The 20,921-nt window shown below is 47.9% G+C and overlaps 1 protein-coding gene and 1 pseudogene across 2 annotated transcripts in view; both read right to left on the bottom strand.

Moving 5' to 3' along the window:
* The window catches only part of LOC113032854 (CD276 antigen-like), a 233,851-nt pseudogene that overhangs the window by 175,567 nt on the left and 37,363 nt on the right, over positions 1 to 20,921 (bottom strand). The window lies entirely within an intron of this gene.
* tg (thyroglobulin) overlaps positions 5,694 to 20,921 on the bottom strand; it is a 33,703-nt gene continuing 18,475 nt past the window's right edge. The window contains exons 10-51 of the mRNA XM_026184395.2: positions 20,839 to 20,921; positions 20,231 to 20,416; positions 19,603 to 20,111; positions 19,031 to 19,415; positions 18,628 to 18,666; positions 17,869 to 18,099; positions 17,120 to 17,224; positions 16,965 to 17,042; positions 16,719 to 16,822; positions 15,963 to 16,074; positions 15,712 to 15,873; positions 15,348 to 15,539; positions 15,116 to 15,243; positions 14,848 to 14,998; positions 14,243 to 14,392; positions 13,856 to 13,999; positions 13,391 to 13,555; positions 13,134 to 13,238; positions 12,901 to 13,010; positions 12,707 to 12,812; positions 12,430 to 12,627; positions 12,176 to 12,346; positions 12,002 to 12,088; positions 11,027 to 11,092; positions 10,799 to 10,936; positions 10,349 to 10,525; positions 10,078 to 10,192; positions 9,890 to 9,969; positions 9,460 to 9,606; positions 9,257 to 9,322; positions 9,019 to 9,153; positions 8,549 to 8,939; positions 8,282 to 8,369; positions 8,045 to 8,195; positions 7,772 to 7,965; positions 7,470 to 7,625; positions 7,256 to 7,393; positions 6,986 to 7,173; positions 6,798 to 6,902; positions 6,434 to 6,574; positions 6,181 to 6,362; positions 5,694 to 5,918 (exon numbers count right to left, since the gene is read on the bottom strand). The exon at positions 20,839 to 20,921 is cut by the window's right edge and continues 61 nt beyond it. Coding sequence (XP_026040180.2) covers positions 5,818 to 5,918; positions 6,181 to 6,362; positions 6,434 to 6,574; positions 6,798 to 6,902; positions 6,986 to 7,173; positions 7,256 to 7,393; positions 7,470 to 7,625; positions 7,772 to 7,965; positions 8,045 to 8,195; positions 8,282 to 8,369; positions 8,549 to 8,939; positions 9,019 to 9,153; positions 9,257 to 9,322; positions 9,460 to 9,606; positions 9,890 to 9,969; positions 10,078 to 10,192; positions 10,349 to 10,525; positions 10,799 to 10,936; positions 11,027 to 11,092; positions 12,002 to 12,088; positions 12,176 to 12,346; positions 12,430 to 12,627; positions 12,707 to 12,812; positions 12,901 to 13,010; positions 13,134 to 13,238; positions 13,391 to 13,555; positions 13,856 to 13,999; positions 14,243 to 14,392; positions 14,848 to 14,998; positions 15,116 to 15,243; positions 15,348 to 15,539; positions 15,712 to 15,873; positions 15,963 to 16,074; positions 16,719 to 16,822; positions 16,965 to 17,042; positions 17,120 to 17,224; positions 17,869 to 18,099; positions 18,628 to 18,666; positions 19,031 to 19,415; positions 19,603 to 20,111; positions 20,231 to 20,416; positions 20,839 to 20,921 — 6,460 coding nt within the window. The 3' untranslated portion in view covers positions 5,694 to 5,817. The remainder of the gene's footprint in view (positions 5,919 to 6,180; positions 6,363 to 6,433; positions 6,575 to 6,797; positions 6,903 to 6,985; positions 7,174 to 7,255; positions 7,394 to 7,469; positions 7,626 to 7,771; positions 7,966 to 8,044; positions 8,196 to 8,281; positions 8,370 to 8,548; positions 8,940 to 9,018; positions 9,154 to 9,256; positions 9,323 to 9,459; positions 9,607 to 9,889; positions 9,970 to 10,077; positions 10,193 to 10,348; positions 10,526 to 10,798; positions 10,937 to 11,026; positions 11,093 to 12,001; positions 12,089 to 12,175; positions 12,347 to 12,429; positions 12,628 to 12,706; positions 12,813 to 12,900; positions 13,011 to 13,133; positions 13,239 to 13,390; positions 13,556 to 13,855; positions 14,000 to 14,242; positions 14,393 to 14,847; positions 14,999 to 15,115; positions 15,244 to 15,347; positions 15,540 to 15,711; positions 15,874 to 15,962; positions 16,075 to 16,718; positions 16,823 to 16,964; positions 17,043 to 17,119; positions 17,225 to 17,868; positions 18,100 to 18,627; positions 18,667 to 19,030; positions 19,416 to 19,602; positions 20,112 to 20,230; positions 20,417 to 20,838) is intronic.

The raw sequence follows: 20,921 nt of genomic DNA on the forward strand, positions 1-20,921 counted from the left end.
AGCAGAAAGATGACAGCAACACTCGAGGTTGCATGATGATTTAACCTTTTAAATGCCATTTTCTGTGTCTGTGCATTTATCAGGTGTGTTATTCATAGGCTTGAGTTGCTCACAGAGATAACTGTGACAAAGTATGCATACGCCTGCGCAAGCGCTAATATTTGCATTTTCTTTTCTTACAGCATGCCAGTTCTTCATGTGAATTGATGATGCGATTTATACCAGGACAACTGATTGATGTTTTTTCCTACTACAGGATTTCTGGGTTTATGTGTGAGGAAAACTGTGTTTACAGGTTATGAGTGGTGATGCTGTTGCATTGTGTTGATGGGAATATGTGAAGGTTACTTTGATAATGTGAATAACATGTGTGAAATTTCCTGTGTTGAGAACTGGTGTTACTTCTTTCCACAGCTAGGGATGGCTAACTTTATGGTGTTTTATGGCACCTCTGGAATGTGGATGGCCGACGCCTGCCCACCAGGATGGTCAATGTGTATTGCTAATGTTTGTTTTTCTGAGACTGTGTTTAGAAGATTCAGCTGAAGCGGACAAGTGACATGAGTAAAACAAATAAGAGATTACGGTAATTATGGAATAGTTTATTATGGGCTCATTTGCTGGCCACTTTTGAACCCATAATAATAATATATGAGTGGAGTGACTTTGCTTAAGAGAAGTCACTGATTACATTAATGTTAACAGAGTACATGGGATAATCCATGTCCGAGGTGAATTAGGGTAATAGTTGTAGTTACTGATTTGAGAAAACCTGCACATGACACTTGTCTTGCTGATGTTGAATGCTTCTTGTCCTTATGATACAATTGTTTACAGGTATGAAGTTTGATTTCACTTCCAGATTTTGCTTTCCAGGCCATGATGGTGTGTGTATGCAGGCTCCTGGGAGAGCCAGGTGTTAAGCAAACTTAATATGCAAAGCACACTAACATTTTCATTGCAGGATTATAGGTCCAGGGTGGTGCTGCTCCAGGGGAGGAGATGCCCTGATGTTGCCTGGGATATGATCTAGCTAATCTTTTTCTTTAAGACAGGAATCCAGGTTTGGTGAGTTGACGCATGGGTGTGTCCATGCGTCAAGAGGAGGGGTCCAAGGATTAACATTAAACAATGTTTTTTATTATTGTTGCAGTGATTTGTGTGATTAGCCGTTTATTTACAAGTATTAAACCTATGCAAGTGGTGCATCCATGTTCAGATGAGGCTTTGATGGCCTATAAGTGAAGTTCACTGAACTAAAGAATGTGGTTTGATGATTGTTGACATACTCTCCAAATAGTTTGTCTTCCTAGCAAGGAAATACAGGTGCAGCAGTAATCTCCTGAGAAATCTTCAGAGGCCCAGTGAGAAGCGTGAACTATTCCAGGCATAGCTGACAGGACCAGGCAGTGGTTGAGGTCAAAGATCAAGCTGGTTGGGGCCCATCATGAAATCAGACCTTGGAGCCACAGCAAGGACCATGAAACTGCCTGCAAAATAGAGGAGAGGATCGTCCACAAGATGGGAGAGAGGCTTCAGGAGGATCAGAGATCATCTTCAGCACAGCAGACATCACACAGAGAGCTGTGCTACTGAGCTTCCAGGGAATCAAGAGGAGACTTCCCACAGCAAGATTTTAAATACAATGAAAGATTCAATATTGACGCTGAGACTAAGGTGTACGACGTGCTCTGCCTTAAACCTTCAGCAGCGTTGGAACATAAACACTCAGGGGATGAGGAGCGTGCCAAGCTCCATCGACAGCGTAGAAGGAGTTCGAGGATGACATCATGATTCTGTGAAAAGCACAGGAACCAGAAGCTATGGTGGTGATAACAGCAGTTTCCTATGAACATCACCTAACGCTGTGCCACTGTACTGTGCATACAATGACACTCTGAAGGCTGCTGGGATCATAATAGCAGTAAGACAACCCTGCACCCTTTCCACAGAGGTGTTTTCTGCAGAGTATGGACAATGAAGGAGTCATAAATATCCCCCTCACAGGACGAAGGCCTGAAGTGAGGTAATGGGAGGCCATAAAACTAGAGTGCTGAGAGGTCTGCAGCTTTGGAAATAGCTGAGAACCATGTTGACAAACAACAAAACCAACTGGTATGTTTGAATGTCTATTCTACATACATTTGGACTCTGGTCCTATGGACAACGATGGAAACAACTGGAAGAGACATTCATGTCGCCCTGCAGAACTCAAACCACTCTGCAGAGAGACATGTGATGTGCACACCTGGAGGAAGCATTACCAAGCTGAGATGTTTTTGAAAATGTTACTTTTTTATTTTCACTATTAAATTAACAATTTCTTTGTTTGCTCGTAAGATGCAGTTTGCCATGAGATGAGCTCAATGAATGGGATAACTGCTAATACATTTGTTGAACTGTGTACCTTTTCAGTAATTTAGGGTGATTTGACATATGCTGAGTATAAAAATGTTTGCATTGAAACTAGAGCTGGGCGATATATCGAGTTTTTAAAACATATCGATATATTTTTATACGAGATATATGATGTGACAATATCCTTTATATCGATATAGTCTATGTTACGTTATAATTATAGTTGTGGAGCCGCAAGTTTGCCTCTCTTTCGTCCACTTTTGTCTCTACGCAACGTTACTCCGCCTCGCCTTCACTGAAGACAACTCCCCCTTCTCCCCCATCGCTTCACGTGCAGGCAGCGACAAGACGGACACGGCAAATCTCCGTTAACGAGTTACCCATGCGTGGGGCTGGACGGCGTCAACGTGCTAACGAGCTAAACATGCTAACGAGCTAACCGCGCTAACGAGCTAACAGCGCTAACCCTAAAATCCTTTCATTCTCTCAAAAGTTGATAGCGCGCCTTATGTATGAATTCTGGTTGTGCTTGGTGGCCGCGAACCGATTTTATGTGGTACACGGCGCTCAGCAGTCTGTCAAAAATGTTTGAGTACGACTTTGGTAAGCTACGGAGCTGCACCGCTTGATAGATTGTCGGCGCATTACGGCTACCGAGGAGCTTCGCGGAGTGATACGTACTGTGCATCAACGTAATATTACCGTATTGTGTGTGTATAAGGACCATAAATGGCACCTGTAAGAGACGTGGTTATGAAGCGGATTTCAAACTCCAGGCTATCAGTCACACAGTAAAACTTGGGAACAGAGCAGCTGTAAAATCTGTCTGTCTTTGTTATTATGCTCAGCGTCTTTTAGTTTACATTTTGACTGCACAATTGTGAGCTCTTTGTTTAGCACAAAAACAACCTTGTTTTCTTTTATTTATGGAGCATTATTATTTAATGAATGCTCATAATTTAATTTTGAGTAATTTTTCATGTACATCTGTGCTGTATGTTAATAAAAGTGCCTGTGTGACATCTGGGACACAGCTTTGACTAAGAACTCTCTTTTTGTTCTTACTTTATGGCTTAAAAAAAATATCGAGATATACATCTTATATCGCCATCCAGCTAAAAAATATCGAGATATGAATTTTGGGTCATATCGCCCAGCCCTAATTGAAACTGTCAGACATGAGGTATTCATACCTGGGAACTTTTCAGGCATAAAGGTCAAAAAGGGGGGAAATGTTAGATTTGTATTGTTGATTGTCATTTATGCTTAGAAATATTTACTTATATATGCTTAGAGTTTTGTAATTAGTTGTAGATTGGTAGAGGTTTTGATCCTTGATAGTCTGCAAACTTTGTGTGTATTAGACAGCACTTTGGGAGCATGAGAGGTCATACCGTGTCTTATTATTTTATGGTAGGATTAACGTAGCTACGTCTGTTCTAGTCTAAGTGCTCTTTGTTTAGATGAACTGCAGGACTTCCTCACCGTGTTATCTAGGATGAACTATCTAGGGTGAGGGGGAGGCTACCCTCTTCCTGACCAAGGATGTTTGACCCTTTGATCAGCAGTCCACACACACACACACACACACACACACACACACACAGGCAAGGTACTCTTTGTGTGTATGTAGACGTCGTATGTTAATGAATCTATGCATATTCATGTAACCTCAATAAAAGGACAGTGTATGGGAGAACGGACGAGAGCTACTGGGGTCAAGCGAAGGAACGGCGCTCTGTCTGGTTCTCTCCCGTGCACGAGTACCATGAAGAAGTTTGCCTACTTGTGTCTTGCTTGCAGTGTAATTATATTGTCTTAACGTTCCAGCGAATAGGTTCAAGCTACAAACCTATCACTGCAGAAAGCAGACATGATGGTGTCACAGCTCTGCAACAACATTTTGCAGCTGCGTGGGATCTTTTTGGTAAATTTGGTGTTTTTTAGGGCGCTGAATCCAAAGAATCTCCATGTCCCTCCATCACGTACAGGGTTTTCTGCAAACGTGAAGAGTTTCCATTTAATAAAGCACAACAGCAATGAAAAAAATCTTTGTTTCTGAACACAGATTTCAGTTTAAAAAGGGAAACTGTACGCTTAATTAAACTAGAAACCTGCGAGAAATCCTGACGAGGATTTTAAAAATATTTTTCTGGTTTCAGGGAGTAAAAATCTGTAAGAAACACTCAAGAAAATCATGTGCAGTTGTTTGGTTGCAGACCTGCGGCTAACAGCGCCGGGTCAGATGCTTACCGTTTCATTCCCCCAGGAATATTTTCCCTGCCTACAAAGAAAAAACAAGCTTTTTATTTTTAGATTTTTAAAATATTAGTGTCATTTAGTTAGTAAAACCAATAAGTCTCATGAAAAATAAAGTTACTAAAGCTTTGAGATAAATGTGGTGCAGTGCGCCCGTGTTCCTCTTTAGACTTGCTTCTGTATCTGTAACTACTAGTTTAATACTGTAACTAGTATTACAGTATTAAACTAAATCAGTACAAACTGAAAGCTGATTTAACTGTAGACTGTATATTAAAGATGGCTGTGGCCACCGTCAAGTCAGGATTTAATTTGTGAAACCCCACAGTGAAGTCTTAACATGTCTACATGCATCATCACGCGCGCAGCTTCACTCCAAACGAGACAACGAGGTGCAAAATAACATTCATGCAGTTTTAGTAACACTGAGGGCGTAAAGACAGCAGCAAAGCGTCAACTGAGGTCAAAGGTTGGTGAGAAATGCAGTCGTTTTCACAGATTCACAATCAAACATCTTTAAACAACCAGAGGAGTCGCCCCCTGCTGGCTGTGAGAAAGAATGCAGGTCGTTCCCTTTTTGACATACTGCCTGAAAATTGTGACGCAGTCACAAAATCTTTGTTCTTTGAAACAAAGCTGCACTAAGTGTCCATGTCTCATGTTGCTGCCTGATTCAGGTGAGGTGAACAGGGTGGAGCCGCAGAGCAGCTGACTGTGATTGGCTGATTATCCACAGGTAAACACAGCACACACTCGTCTTACACAGGAAGTCATTGGCCTCACAGGGGTGCGCAACGAAGCAGACGAATGAGTTATGATGTGCTCAAATATGCTAGAACATAAACATATGCTAATATCTGCAGGTGATAAATGACTTATTTATGGGTTTTTCTGCATTAATCTCTGGCACCCGTTCCACAGATGTCTGACACATGATTGGACTTTCATGCTACTTTAGCCATGCAAGCCCCTTTTTACCGGAGGCAGAAAGCCTGAGTTAACAAACCTCACACTGAACAAAGCTGGATGACTGAACTCAACTCAACACTGAACCCTGATCAAACGAGAAGCACAGCTGAGAGTTTGAGATGCTTTTTATTAATGATTATGAGCAAAACTGATCAACAGCAACCATCTGAATCAAAGTGAATTATGGGAGATGAAACTGAAGTCCCCTTAGTGGGTGATGATGTCATTAGTTTAGCTGTAGGCATCTTTCTCAGTCTGGGATTGGCTGGATGGAGCAGCCACTGGGAGTTCAGCGGTCAGTGCAGGCTGAACAGGCTCCGCCCCCGATGCACCTGGAAACCAAAGGAAAAAGAAAAGTCAGAAAGATGGTTTCCCTTACTCTCTGCTGCGTCACTGCTCTGAGCTGTGAGTCAAAGTTTACAATGATAATCCGATAAACTCTGTAAAGGTGAAGAAAAGTAGATTTAACAGGAAACAGGAAGATTTGAATCGAACAGAGCGCTGAACGAGGCGAAAGGACCTCAGGTGAGACAGCAGAGGAGCAAACTGAGGGCACAGGTGAAACCAGTAGAAACCAGTAGAAATCTCTGTCACCTGTCAGACTCGTCAGTTTGGGTGCCAGTTGGGTCCAGAAGGAGCAGGAGCTCTGACTCAAACCCCGCTGATGATGGAGGTTAGTGCTTAGCTCCAGGTAGGTGGGCGGAGCCTCTGAGGACAGCACTGGCTGCCAGCGGGGCAGAACTGACTCCGCCCACGATCGGGATGGGTTTGGGTTCCTGAGAGCAAAAAAAAAAATGAATAAATCGGCTCCAGACGCAGGACTCGGAGGTTCGAGCGTTAGCCTCACCCGCTCCGTATGAAGCTGGAGACGTAGGTCATCATGGCAAGAGAGAGGCGCCGATCAGAGGAGGCGAAGCGCTGAGAGCTCATTGGATGATGAGGTGTCCCGAAGGCGAGCTGAACATCCAGAGGAAGGTACACGTCGGCCCTGCAGACACACACAGGAGAGCCTTTTACACCCAACAGCCCCTCTGATGCAGACAGTGTAGGTCACCATCATAACGCTGGGTGAGGTCTGCTGTGAGGAACGGATGGTCCAGGAAGTGACATCGAGGGTTTATCCGTACAACTCCGCCCTCCTTTCAAGTATGTTCTGTGTTAGAGGCGACGGAGGAACATTGATGTTTAGCGTTGAGGTAGACACTGCGCACCTGTCGTGAGCGCTGGAGGCCGGTTGGTGGTACAGGAAGACGCTAGCTCTGTTCTCCGCCCAGTGCCTCGCCATCTGGAGCGTGGGACAGATGATGAACAGGTCTCTGCAAAGCAAACACATGAAAGCGTTCACCAGAAACACAACAACAGTGTGTGTGTGTGTGCGTGCGTGCGTGTCGGTTCTGACCTGGTGGCGTTGTTGAGCGCTCTGGAGAACAGGTTGTATCCAGCAGCTGAGGGACTGTGATCCAGCGAGTAGAACCACGCCGCCGCCTCCTTCAGCAGCTCATTTCCCGTGGCTCCGCCCAGTGAGCGGCTCAGAGCCTCGTAAAACGCCGTCTTGCTGTCAGCTCTGCCCTGCAGAGACTCAAAGTCCTGATGAAAATTATGCCGCCGTTACTTTCTTAAACTGAACCTCTTGAGTAGATTTACAGGTAGTTTAAGCGTGACCTCTGACCTTTATCTTGCGAGCACGGCTGATCAGACCATCGTGCTCTGATGTTCCCAGCAGCAGGTCCACTCTGTGGAAGGACGACCGAGAGACGGACTGACGGACCGGAGACCAGGACTGAAACGGCCCGCTGACCGCCAACAGCTGCGGGGCGAACACAGCGCAGGTGAGACACGTGACACGAGGACTTGCACCAGCGCAAACTGTCCGGGACGTCTACCTTTGTCTGAGCGGCGTTGAGCGTGTGGACAGATGACGCTCTGAGGCAGGCCGCGAGGTCAGAGGTCACACAGCCGAGCTCCTTGGCCAGATCGAGGGCCTGACGTCTGGAGGTGGACGGAGTCTGAACCAGTGATGGAGAAAACGCCGACCCGCCCTGCAGGAGGAGATAAAAGCGATGAAGAACTTTGAGGTTGGCTCGTGGTCATCGTTCCTCTTCAGAGCATCTGCTCCACTGCTGATAAAACAACTGTTAGTCTCCGCCTGCTGTCTGGAGGAAGGAAGGACGACTCGAGGTCTCACCATCAGCATCATCCTCTGGAACAGAGGACGAGACGAAGACAGGAGGTGAAGGCTGGTGATGTCAGCACCACCACGCTCCGCCCCCACCGTCACTCTGCTGTTGTCTCCGCCCATCAGCCAGATGTGGTCTTTGACCCAGCGCAGCGCTGCCTCCTGGTCCGAGAGGCCGTACTTACCATGGAGACCAGACTCACCTGGAGAAAGGGGTGGACAGGAGGCCAGGTGAGTCATTTAGCGTGTACGTTTTTCTCTCTTTCTTTGTTTTTAAGTCACCTGTGCTCAGGAATCCCAGCGCCGCCGTCCGGTAACTCGCTGTTACCACGACGATATTACCCATAGCAGCGAGGATGGAGCCATCCAACAGTCCTGGGTTCTCATTGGCTGAAGGGTTGAAGAAGAAAACCAGGACTGGAACACGCCCCCTCTGGTTTAACAGCAAACAACAGAAAAAATGTGATCAAAGAAAATTAAACATGAATAAATGAAATAACGAGTGCGCTGAGTTTTCACCAGGTCAGCAGGAGTGAAGATGTTGAGGTAGAGACAGTCCTCACTGGAGGCTGCAGAGGCTACGTCACCAGGCTGGATGCAGCTGGGGCTGACGGGTGAAGAGATAAAGATGATCATTGATCAGGTTAATTCATATCTGGAATCTGCCGATGGACAATGCCACTTCCTGTACAGGTGAGGCCGCTGTTTTTCACTATATCCTGGTTGTGGGTGCCTTGGGTGACCACGTGCTGTAGGACAGGCGTTTGTGGTCACACGGGTAGTTACCGTGGTTTGGTGGCGTCCCAGGTTCCCATCCACTCAGCCGGCTGAGCTGCTTCAAAGCGGAGCGATCCTATTGGAGGACGAGCGTACGGGACTCCGAGGAACTGAACGACTGTCCTCCTGTCTGATGCCAGTGCTGTTTCCACGGCGACGCCTTGCAGCACCCCCTGGCCCGGGATAGAAACGGACGTCTGTGACAGCTCTGAGAAAACACCGCGTCTCAGGTACACCTGGGGGGCGGGCTCTCTCACGACCAGTCGACAGGAAGATGAGGCGGGGGATTCAGGGGCGGAGCTTAGGCCACAGACTATTGTGTCAGGGTACAGAACGCAGCGCGTGGCGGACTCCACCTCACTGAGTGACACAGCTGCACAAGACTCCGCCTCCTGGCAGGCTGATGGGAAGCAGAGCAGAGTCAGGATCTGACAGTGAGGTACACCAAAGAGTAGTTAAAAACCCCCACATATGGTTACCATGGAGACACCAGTCCCTGGTCATATCTCTGTCATCGGCGACATCACGGCTCACGTGGATGACATCATAGGTAGAGAGAGACGGGTCGACGAGGACTGAAGAGTCGGCGAGGAGACTCCAGTCGTCCAGCGAAACTGTGAAAAATACTCAGGGGTGAGCGATAAAAGAAGTAATGGCAGTACTTTAAGTACTTTTGACAGTATTACTGCGAGTATCTGCATGTGGGTGGAGTCTTACTGTTGGTTTTGGTCGGTGGCAGGCTGAACGGAGGACAGAGAGCAGGAGACGGACTCCACTGATTCACTGCAAAGCAGAACACAGCCTTTATTCACACAGAGCTTCGCCTCCTTCAGCCTCATGTTCAGATAAACTGAAGGCCTGCTGCCTTAAAGTGTGTGTGTGTGTGTGTGTGTGTGTGTGTGTGTGTGTGCTTTCAGTACCGGGTTTCTGGTACCAGCCAAAGGGGTCCGGTGTGGTCTTCACTGCTGATGGTCTGCAGTCCTGAGTCCTCCAGGTCGTCACGTCGTCTTCGCTGCAGGTCTGAACCCCGAGACTAATCAGAGCTAAACACACCACATCAGAGCCTCCTGCACACACACACACACACACACACACACACACACACACACACACACACCAGCGTTGATGTCCCTCATTTTGCCTGCTCTTTGCCGACGTCAGAGTGGGTCTGACTGGTCTGACTCCACTGAGGTGAATAATTTACTGGATGCTCATCGTGTTATATTCAGTTTACTGAGGTCACAGACGGCTTAAGCTGTAAGACTTCTACAAAGTCATGTTGCAACCAGAAGAGTTACCGTTATAAAGCATGAAGATTAAAAAACAACGCTCATACAGCTTTATGGATACCTCTGGATTTGGTGTCACCGACAAAGCCGACGCCACGGCAGCAGGGATCCTCGTCGCAACGGCGCTCGCACTCCGTGAACCTGCAGCAGATCCAACACACTGAGGTTTTACTATTTAAAGTATTTTCTGAAACCTTTCAACACGAGACCAAACACATTTTGTTGTGTGTGTGTGTGTGTGTGGGTTACCCCTCAGACAGCGGTGTGTTTTCTCCCAGGCTGACTCGGCTGCGTACAGAGTAAGAAACCATCTTCTTGAAGGAAACCCTCTCATAGAAGCTCTTCACTGGTCCAGACAGAGCGACTAAATGCACACACACACACACACACACACACACACACACACACACACACACACACACACACACACACACACACACACACACACACACACGGTGTTTAAAAACAGCAGGAGCAGCTATGAAGTCATGACAGTGACTCTCTGAGCTCCCCTCTTTACCCTTCTTGCTGTAGGTGTTGTTGGGCACTCTGTCCAGCAGGGGGCTGCAGGGTCGTCTCAGAGGTTTATCGTAAGCTCCACAAACTCTGCTGTCCGGATACAACGAGCAGCTGAAGAAACCTGCCGAGTCAGCATCTCTGAGGTCAGCAACCGAGCACTGCGGCTCCTCGTCACAACCTGAAACCACACAGCGTCTCAGGACTGATGGAGGAAACCGCCGACGTGATGCCAGCGTGACCTGAAAGACTGAGGCAGCTGTCCCGACACAGGCACTAACCCGTCTGAGCATTTTTTAGGGGTTCCAGCGTATAAACAGCATGGCTAATGACCTCCACATGCAGAGAACTGAAGCTGCTACATTATTGGTCAATTGGACTTTTACAACAAGCAGAACCCAGAAAACCAGAATCTCCATTTTTGTATTCAGGACGAGAAGACAGCTTCACATACGCGTGAGACACCAGAGCTGTGCCTGCTGGGAGTTGTAGTTGTTCTTGTTGAGCCAGAAGGAGAGAGCGGGGAGCTTCCTCTGAGGATCCACGAGAACGTCGTCCTCAGACAGAGACGCAAACTTCAGCTGAACTGAAGCTGCAACACAAACAGAGCCCATAAAAGCATCGGTGACACGTCGCCAACCATCCAACAGAAACTTCAGACTTTTGCTCTGTTTGTACAAACCGTCCAGAGGAGGGCTGAGCTCAGCTGCAGCACACGAAGAAGAACCAGAACCGCCGTCGGCCGAAGCTGCATCACAACAACAAACAAGCAGAACTGAGACAAACAGTGTCGTCAGCGAGTGACTTAAACAAATTATTTTAGCACATTTTTGAGTCTTTCTGAGAGAATAACAGTAAGTGACAGTCGCCTCAGTTTTATTTTGAAACTTTAGTTGTCCCTTCCTGTCTCATGGTTTCATTACTGGATAGCTCTTTGTGGTGGTCCTTTTTGATCTGAGAACTGATAATCATTTCTAATATCTGGTCTACCTGTTCCATAGGGGGCGCTCTTGAGCTTGTTTAAGTTTATTCAGCCATCAATGCTGTTTCAGTATATACATATGTATATACATAGTGGGCACTTTTCACAGCTTCACTGTTTCACAGATTTTTTTTGGTGCAATTTTGCACATTTTTTTTTTTTTTTTCACAGCACATTGTGTTTTGCGTCCTGATTGGCTGTAGACCATTTTCAATCAGTCTCGTGCCGTGTCTCCTGTACAGTACAGAATCCACCCAGCTTGTCAAATTTACATAAATCTTCGCTAGCAGAAGACGACAAACACAACAGTGTCGACGTCAAAGGATTATAAGGCGCGTTAAGTGAAACCAAACAGCCACGTAAGTCAAACTTTGCTCAACTCGTTCAGTACTGCCAGTCTGGTCTTTTTTTCTTGCAGGTGTAAATAATTATTCTGGTGTAATTGTAGCCAGTTTCTCCCACAGCAGCTCTGCTTCCTCAGAGAGGAGCTCATCCTGCAGCTGGTTTATCGGCAGTCCTGCTCTGGAGATCTGCTGTGGCCTGTGGTTCACCCAGCTCACAGAATGAGGACCGCCTCTCTATCAGACACCCGACAGCAGAGCTGGAGAGACAGCTGATCATAGGTCTCTGTATGCATTTGTCATGAAGTGCTAAAATATGTCCTCTAACAGGTACCAGTGTTCAGGTAGATGGCTTGGAAGCTGATGATGGAGGCCTGATAGTCCTTCCTGTTCTTGCTGTCAGCTGGCAGAGCAGAATCAGCTGGAAGGAGGAAACAGGAAGTGCTTTAGTCGCGTGGTTACCTGTTTTATGAGTGACGGATTTTAGCCGTGACTTGATTTTTCTTACTGATGGTGAACTCCTGTCCTCCAAAGTCAAACATGAAGCTGCGCTGCTGCTCGTTGTAGGTAAGCCCCGCCCCGCAAGTGCGTTTGGCCGCTCCCTGACCAATCACATCCCAGTCCCGGTCCCCGCACGTCAGCACTGATGGAGCTCTCAACCAGCCACAGAGTAGGGACCCTGACAGAGAGAAGACGACACGAGGCGCTCTCATTCATCAGCTATCACCTGTCCGTGTCTCCATGGTCTCCATGGTAACATACCTCCCTCCAGGCTGTTCTGGTTGAGGATGAATCCGTCGCAGCAGGTGTCGCGGCTGCAGCCGTCCTGACAGAAACGATGAGCGTCGGAAAGAGAGGTCCGCCTGGAGGAGAACACCTGAGTCCTGAACACACCTGAGACCGCCTTCATCATCCTCATCCTCACAAAACTGTGCTGCTGCTGCGAGGAAAACTCTGCACCTGAAGCACACACACCAGACTGAGCACACAGGTACACGCAGCTGCAGCACACCTCACATGGCTCTGATGATAGCAGTACCTTTCTTCCTGATGACCAGCAGATCTGAAGCTCCGCCCCTCACTCTCAGATAGCAGCTTAGCGAATCAAACAGCTCAGCCTGAGCATTACCCAGAAAACCTCTGGCCTAAAAAAAATTTGTGTTTATTTATGTAAATCTGTTATTTCTAAGGATGTGTGTTTATGTGTGTGTGCAGGTGTGTGCAGGTGTGTACCTGCTGGGAGGTGTTGCAGTGTGTGTTCAGGCTGTGTGTGCTGTACAGTTCACACTGAGTCTGGCTGTTGAACAGCGCCACATGGTGGCAGGAAGGCTGTGCTGCACACGCTGTGAGAGAAACAGCAGCAGTGTTGATGAGTTTTTACACCACAAACCAAAAATCCTCCAGAGTTACAGGTCAGATCGCTGAGGCTGGATCCAGAGCAGGAAAATAAGAGACACGTGCATTACCCCGGACACAGGCAGGGAGGTCAGAGGTCATCGTCTGCAGCACTTCAGCATCTGCAGCTCCAACAATCAGGTCTGATGTGGGAACAGCTTGAAACCTGCTGAGGACTGCAACACGCAACACACACACACACACACACACACACACACACACACACACACACACACACACACACACACACACACACACACACACTAAAGAGAACGCTCAAAAACAAACTTGTGAACAGCTGCTCTCTGATTGGCTGCTACATCTTCACCTGAGCACTCGTCATCAGTCAGAACCTTGTCACTGCTGCTCCACTCGAGCTCCACCCCCTCGCTGTTGAAGCACCTCCACCTGCCCGCGAGGACATCCGGCTGCGCTGGCAGGAAGTCACCTCGCTGCGAACACCGCAGGCCCCGCCTCTGGCACTCGGTCACACCTGATGCACGCATGCACAAACACAAAGTGTTCGACACTCACGCGTCTCTCTATTAAGGTTTGATGGTCAGACTTAAGAGATCTTTAACGAGTTTGTAAAACATGCAGTTTTCAATACTTTTAGAATAAAATGACAGAAATATTTTGAGCCATCTGAGGAAGATAGAATGAAACATGAATATAATAAACACATTAACAGGAAGTGGCTTCATGATGTAGTTTAAACTTTCGCCTAAAACACGAAATCTCCCGGTTTGGTTTCAGTCACGTAATAAATGAATCCTGGTTTAAAAACACTCACATTCCTTGACAGATGATGCTCCAGCAGGTGACAACCCTGTGGGACACCTGTTGCAGAAGTCCCGCCCCTCTTCGTCCTGATAGGTCCCCTGAAGACACAGATGACACACCCCCTCCTGGGAGAAACTGCCAGCAGGACAAACGACTGGAAACAGAGAAACTAGACTGAGTTACGGGACAAACAGACGACTGCAGAGACGGGGGGGGGGGGGGGGGCACACCTCTTACCGAGCTCCAGGTGAAAACACACCTGATTTTATTCTGATATAAGCCACAAGGATCAAACGTGGCTCAAACTATGGGCACCAAAGTTTGAGTGAAGGAGATCCCACACTCTGAAACACTCTGCGGTCCAGAGTCTGGATGTCTGAGCTGAACAGAGACTCACCACAGCCCTCGCTGTCGCTGTCCAGATGGTAACCACGGGAACAGCCGAAGCTCGGTGTAGTCACAGAAACCAGTTTGGGCTCTGATGACAACACGGAGCGCAGAATTCCCTGAAGTCCCTCCAGAAGTCTGGACTCATTCAGGAAGACACCTGCAATAATAAAAATAAACTCAAAATGTAATTTTATGAGAAAAAAGTTTTCTAGAATAAAACCAAATTTGTAGCCATTTAAACGATTTCACTCATTGTGCTAAACTTTAGACCCTGTGATGCCATCAAAGGTCGTAACAGGTCAACAGGTCGTTGAATTGAAATTTAAATACTCGATGAGCTAAAAAGTTTCCAGTGGATGTCTCCGTCTTATTTACATGCTTTTATTCTTGGGCTCAACTAGAGCAGCTTTGCATCGTCCTCGATTTGAAATGAGCTGTTTAAGCTCCTCCCAACTGTCTCCTGATTGGCTATTAAATGTAAACGTCAGGGTTGAAAAGAATATGAGTTTGACCTCTGCGCTAAAAAAAACAGTGAAATCATGTGAAAGTCCAAAAACAAATGGGTCACAGTGGTTATGGCCATCTTTTGTATACAGTCTATGGTCTGCTCACCAACGTCATGGAGGTCTGGGAGGTCAGAGGTCGGGAGGTCATAGAGAGCAGCGCTCCATCTCACCATCAACCTCAGCGAGTCGTCACCGTCACACTGCAGAGTCACCGAGGAGTCGTCACATAGCGACACAGCGCGGCCTGATGAGGGAAGCTACACACACACACACAATGAGACCTGCATTCTGCATCACCAACACTAGAGAAAATGAATATACAGACTGTAAACAGTCAGTATTAGGAAAAGAAGGCATGGTGCAGGTAAGGTCACCTGTGCAGAACAGAGCCCCCTGCTGGTCATTGTGTTGAACAGCAGAGACTGTAACCGGCTGATCTGAGAGCAGGCCGAGGGCAACACCCAGAGCTGCGTGGAGGACACGGACTGCGGAGGCCGAGAGACTGAACAACAGAATAAAGGTTGATTTTAAAAAGAGCAAAATAGAAAACGGGTTTGCTTAAAAGCAGTGTAGCCCTTCAAGGGGGTCAGAGGTCAGGCGTCTCACTTTGACAGGCTCCGCTCAGCGGCTTCTGGTCTCCATCCCATCTCCGACTCGCAGTCTCACACAGGAAACTGCTGATAGCAAGTGAGTTCTGGTAGCCATGGTAACAAGCAAGGTCACAGCTCTGGCGTCCATCAGCTGGTGGGCGGCACACCAGCGCACCATGGGTAATGATGGGGGCGGGGCACAGAGGACCTGGAGAAGGCATATACCATCAGAGCCAAGCCACTTCTTGTTGATCCTACGGTTACTGTGATAGTAACAATTCACGCAGAGGGCGCTGATGAGCTGCGAGTGAGGTTCATCAACACAAACTGACACAGGAAGGAAATGCACCATCCCGCCACAGAGCTTAGCTAGTTCTTACGGTCACATGATGGCGTGCGGCCTGTCTGTCGAGATGTTCTCGTCCCGCCCACTTCTTGTCCATTCTCGGAGACACACCAGCAGGAAGTGACATCACACTGAAGAGGAGCGAAGGAGCCATCAGGGCGACACTGGAGTCCTTGTAGCTGACACCAGCTGGGACCTGAACGCACCACACAGTTTGCAGCGTTAAACAAGACAGTGAATGCATCACTAAGAGGAGTGTGTGTGTGTGTGTGTGTGTGTGTGTACATGTCAGCTGTCCTGTTGCGTTTGGTGTTGCCGCTTGTATCGTCCCTCCAGTCAGAGGGTTCACACACCAGCCTGCAGCGCCCCCTGTCTGCAGCACCGAGAAACGACCGTCCTGAAACAAACATGCGCACACACACACACACACACACACACACACACACACACACACACACACACAGAGTTTAGATGGTTACAGTTAGAGCTTATTTATTTATATAGCACATTTAATCACAACAGGAGCGTTGACCAAAGTGCTGCACAAGAATACAACATACCTAATAAAATAACACCAAATATGAATTAACAAATAACTCTCATGCTGTATTAAAAGCCAGTAAATAAAAATGTGTTTTCAGATAAGAGTAAGAGCCCTTAGATGAAATCCAACTTTATCTAAGTAAAGGCAGTTTGAGCAGCTGAAGGTTGGAAAACACTGAAAGCTACTTTCAGCTGCTCTCCTGCCACAGACGTCAGCTCCACATCTTTGATTTTGTTTTCACCGGACGCCCTTCCTGACAACACCCCAACGAGGATTTGAGTCTCCGGCTGGAATCCAACCAGAAAGTATTTTTCTTGGTTTGTTTCTCTACAAAAGTCATATTCAGTGGTTTCAGTGGTTTCACTGGTCTTTACGCCCCACCTGCAGTAGCTCTGTTGTTCTCATCAGAATCTCACAGTTGCTGAGACAGATGTGACAAAGTTTAATCCCTGTCAGCTTGCTGGGAAAAGGGTGTATGCATGTTTGTGGGCTAATACCTGCTCACAGGTTGGGTGGTAAGGTGAGGAAGTGGTGATGTCAGAGCCTTTCATCCAACCGGAGAGCAGGGAGCGAGCCTTTGCTCTCTGACAGCGAGTCAAACCTGCAGGGAAACAAACACACAAAGGTTATGATTGCAACAAAGACTGAGGTGGATAAGTGAACTTTGTGTGTGTGTGTGTGTGTGTGTGTGTGTGTGTGTGTGTGTGTGTGTGTGTGTGTGTGTGTGTGTGTGTGTGTCTTACATTTGGGCAGGCTGAGCGAGCGGCTGGTCAGAGAATCAGAGATGTACTGTCCGTCTTCATCGACACACCAACACTGACCTGAAAAACACATTTATTCTGTAAAAAAGTGTGTGTGTGTGTGTGTGTGTGTGTGTGTGTGTGTCAGAGAGACAGACCTGTGCTGTGGTAACACTGCGTGAGCAGCCAGCGTCCGTCGGCGTCACACTGAGGAGTAAACGGCTGGTACGAGCGGCGCTGACGAGGCAGCAGCATCTGAACAGCTGAGCAGGAAGAAGACCAGCGTCAGTGCGACGACACGAAGGCGGGACACGCCTCTTTGTTTATTCAGATAATTAAGGAAAATGTGCTCGAGGAACGTTTTCTCTGTCTTTCAGCTCTTTGTCATTTTGTTCATCTGGATCCTTTGAGGCCTTTTTTAAAATTGTGCTTGTGTGACTCTCGGTGTGACCCGAAACTCTGGCTGATTGTGACCCACACCCAGTTTCACACCTTGGCTCAGGCGACTAGAGGATCATCAGGGGTCCTTTTGTCCCTCTGTGGGGGGAAACTCCCACTAGGTTTAAATCTGGGACTCTCCACCATTTGACCTTAGAACTGAAGAAGCTTCTCGGATGAGAGGTGAAACGTCTTCAAGCAACTTAAAGAAGTCCAGACGCTTTTCTTTGCAAGCTCCTTAGACTTGTGTGACTCTCGTTTAACCCTGGAGAACCAATGGGGTCGGCTCCAGGGTTAAAAACCTGCACATGGTTCAGGTCCAGTTAGAATTTTTCTTTTGTTTTGTTGTTTTAGTGCCTTGAGAACAGTTCCTGGGACTACAGGAAGCACGACCGTAACTACATTTTTATTCCACAATAAAAGTATTTTTATATATTGATTTAAATCCTTTTGAAAGTCTGTGACTCACTGGAGAAAGCAGCCAATCGCAGAGCAGCTCTGGGGCGCCTCAGTAGCGTCTCAGAAACTTGCAGCTCCTCCTCTGATTGGCTGATCTGGAGTTCCTCACGGGTCAGACGCAGACCTTCGGCCAGTAGGAATCCATATCCCAGAGGGATGTGGGAGGAGTTAGAGAGCGAGACGATGCTCTTCACTTCTTGTCTGAAGGTCTCGACCTCGGCCGACGCCTGCGAGCACCGACCTGCAGAGACGACAACAGACTCGTCCAGACGGTGGAGGACAAAAACTGCCAAAATCATAACTCATCAAATAAATGTATGTCACATGACCTAAAAATGACTTTTTATCACCTTAGTGCGACATAAGCTGACATTTACTTTTATTTATCTTTGTTTTCATTTCTAGAACATTTATCGTTTATAAATACTTTTGTATTTCTGTATTTTTTCACTGTTTTGTATTTATTTTTTAAAACATTCTTTTTTCTTTTTGCCTGATTTGCAACAAACATATCGACAGACATGTCGTTCAGTCAGACGACAGCGAGAGAGATGAAGCGCCGAGTTAAAATAACTGTAACCGCCTGACTGTGAGTCAGGAAATTTAAACAATCCAAGAAAGAAAGAAAGAAAATTCACGTGAAAGACAAAGTTCATTAAGCACAAAAACAATTTGTCACATAAATGAATGAAACAGTTTATGTTTAATGTCCCAAAATTGAGGCTGAACTTTGGGTCTGATTGGACTCAGGCGTCAGGTTCGATCTGACCTGCAGAGGATCGAAGCGTCTCTGCTTTTCTCTCTGGACCTGAAACGAAACAACAGAGCATCCTGTAACTTTGTGAACACAAAGTATAAAATACAAAAAACTCAAAACAAGACAAAACCGGATCTTTACAGAAGAACTACTTATAGTTTAGAACTGCTGCAATCTGAGTTTTTTCAAGGTAAAACTCTTGAAGCACTGCTGGAGGAAAAAGCGAGTCCGTGGTTACAGCGTCCGTGCACAGCAGCTGCTCAGAATTCAATCTGATGATGAGCGAGTGTTTAATGATCGCCTGCTGCTTTTACGCTTCTTCTTCCACTTTAAAAAGATTTATTTTTCTTCCTGTTTTTTTATTCCAACATAAAAAATACAAATATCTCTGAGCTGAAATATTTCTGAGTCTTACAGGTGACAGCGCCCCCTGCTGGCCCGACAGTCATTGTCTTCCCCTCAGTGTCCACGCAGAAGCACCGTGAGCCGACGCACTGCAGCGGCAGGAAGTCTCCATCCCGCGAGCACGCCGGGATGTGGATTTCAGCACTGGCCGCCATGTTCGATCTCACCTCGAGGGCCGCCGCCCGCGCTCTCTCACAGGGGGACGGACAGCGAGGTCGTCGAGTGACGGTCCGAGACCCCTTCACCTCCCGCCCCTGAGGGTCAACACACCAACACTCTGCACCCTGACACTGGACCTCCTGGAAAGCACCGCTCTGTGTGCAGCTGGGAACAAAGATGGCCGCCAGGTCATCGTCATCATCCGTGGAGCAGGAGCGCAGCAGAGGAGTGAGGACCTGGAAAATATCAACATTTTTAAGTGATGATGGAGAGAAACTAGATGCGCACGAGTCACCAGAAGATGATGGGATGAACTGGATCGGCAGGTTAGACGCTGATGTTGTTCCAGCTTCTCTTTAAAAGCAGAACCAGGCAGGATGTTCAGGTGTGTGTCACAAATGCACGGCAGCGTAAAAACGTCACCTGTTCCACGGAGGCAGACTGAGAGCTGCTGAGACCCGTCAGCGTCTGCTGGAGGGTGGAGAGGAAGGCGGGGTCCTCCAGGGCTCTGCTGACAGATTGGACCAGGTCCTGGTTCCGCTGCAGGCGGACAGCGAGGCTCTGAGAGGACGGCGGGTCCAGACTGAGAGCTCCCCGAGATCCCACCGCCCCACTGAAGTTGAAAGCTGCTGCGTTTTTCAGGAACTTCCCTCCGAACAGATTCTCCTGGAAGCGCCGGGGGGAGGAGCGAGTCAGAGCCTGCAGAGCCCCGCCCACAGAGGGGAACAGGCCATGCAGGACTTTGACCAGCTGAGACAGAAAAGAGGTGGGGTCAGAGTCCACTGGGAGGAGGTCCCTGAGAGGCTGGAGGAGGGAGAGACAGGAGGCTGGAGGGCTACCAGAGGAGGCCTGAAAAGGAGGCTCAACGGGACCAGAGAAGAGACGGGACAGAGCCAGACGGCGCTGAGAGCGGCAGTCGGCCGGACCTGAACCTGGAGGAGGAGAAAAGATAAACGAGATAAGGCATCAGGAGCTCTGAAGACAGATGCAGAAACTGAGACAAATGAGAAGAAGTGTAAGAAAAATTTGGACACAGAGCTCAAACACTCACTGCAGGTCAGGGAGTCTCCGTGCTGCCGAGTCCCAGGAAGCTCTCTCCCCGCAGGGTCAACGCACCAGCACTGCCCCCCCTGCTGGCACTGTTTGGAGGCGAAGGCTCCTCCGCTCTCACAGGATGGGATGAATACGCTGTTCGCCTCCATCGCTGCTCGCCGCTCCTCCTCACAGGGAGATGGGCCTGAGACAGAGAGCAGGATGGGTGGAGGTCACATACGTGTTTAGACCAGTGTTATCTGATCCAGCCGTCACCTCCTTCTACACTTTTTAAAACGAGATGATGCACGAACAGCAAACTTTCCATGAAGCCGTTCCATTCTACCTCCAACACTGCCAGTGGAGGAGGAAAGCTCTGATATCGCAGCAAGGTGTTTGTCCAGGTGCAACAATGGCCTGACCTCCACAACAACATGAAACACTCGCCTGACTTACACAGTTGGACACGTCACAGTTAACCTACAATAAAACTATTTTAAACTAAAACACAGTCCAAACCAATCCAGCTAACCCAACCAGCTCTGACCAGGGTCTCCACCGTACAGCAGCCATAACTCAGTTTGAAAAGATTGAACCAGCAGGAGACGTTTTTCTAAATAATTTTACATCTGAAGTGTCCGGTGAGGGCGAGGCGGACTCCCAGCATCCTCCTCTGCAGGACTCGGTAGATGTTGGTTTGAGAGAAGGAG

The sequence above is a fragment of the Astatotilapia calliptera genome, chromosome 11, assembly GCF_964374335.1.
Source record: "Astatotilapia calliptera chromosome 11, fAstCal68.1, whole genome shotgun sequence".
NCBI classification, from domain to species: Eukaryota; Metazoa; Chordata; class Actinopteri; order Cichliformes; family Cichlidae; genus Astatotilapia; species Astatotilapia calliptera.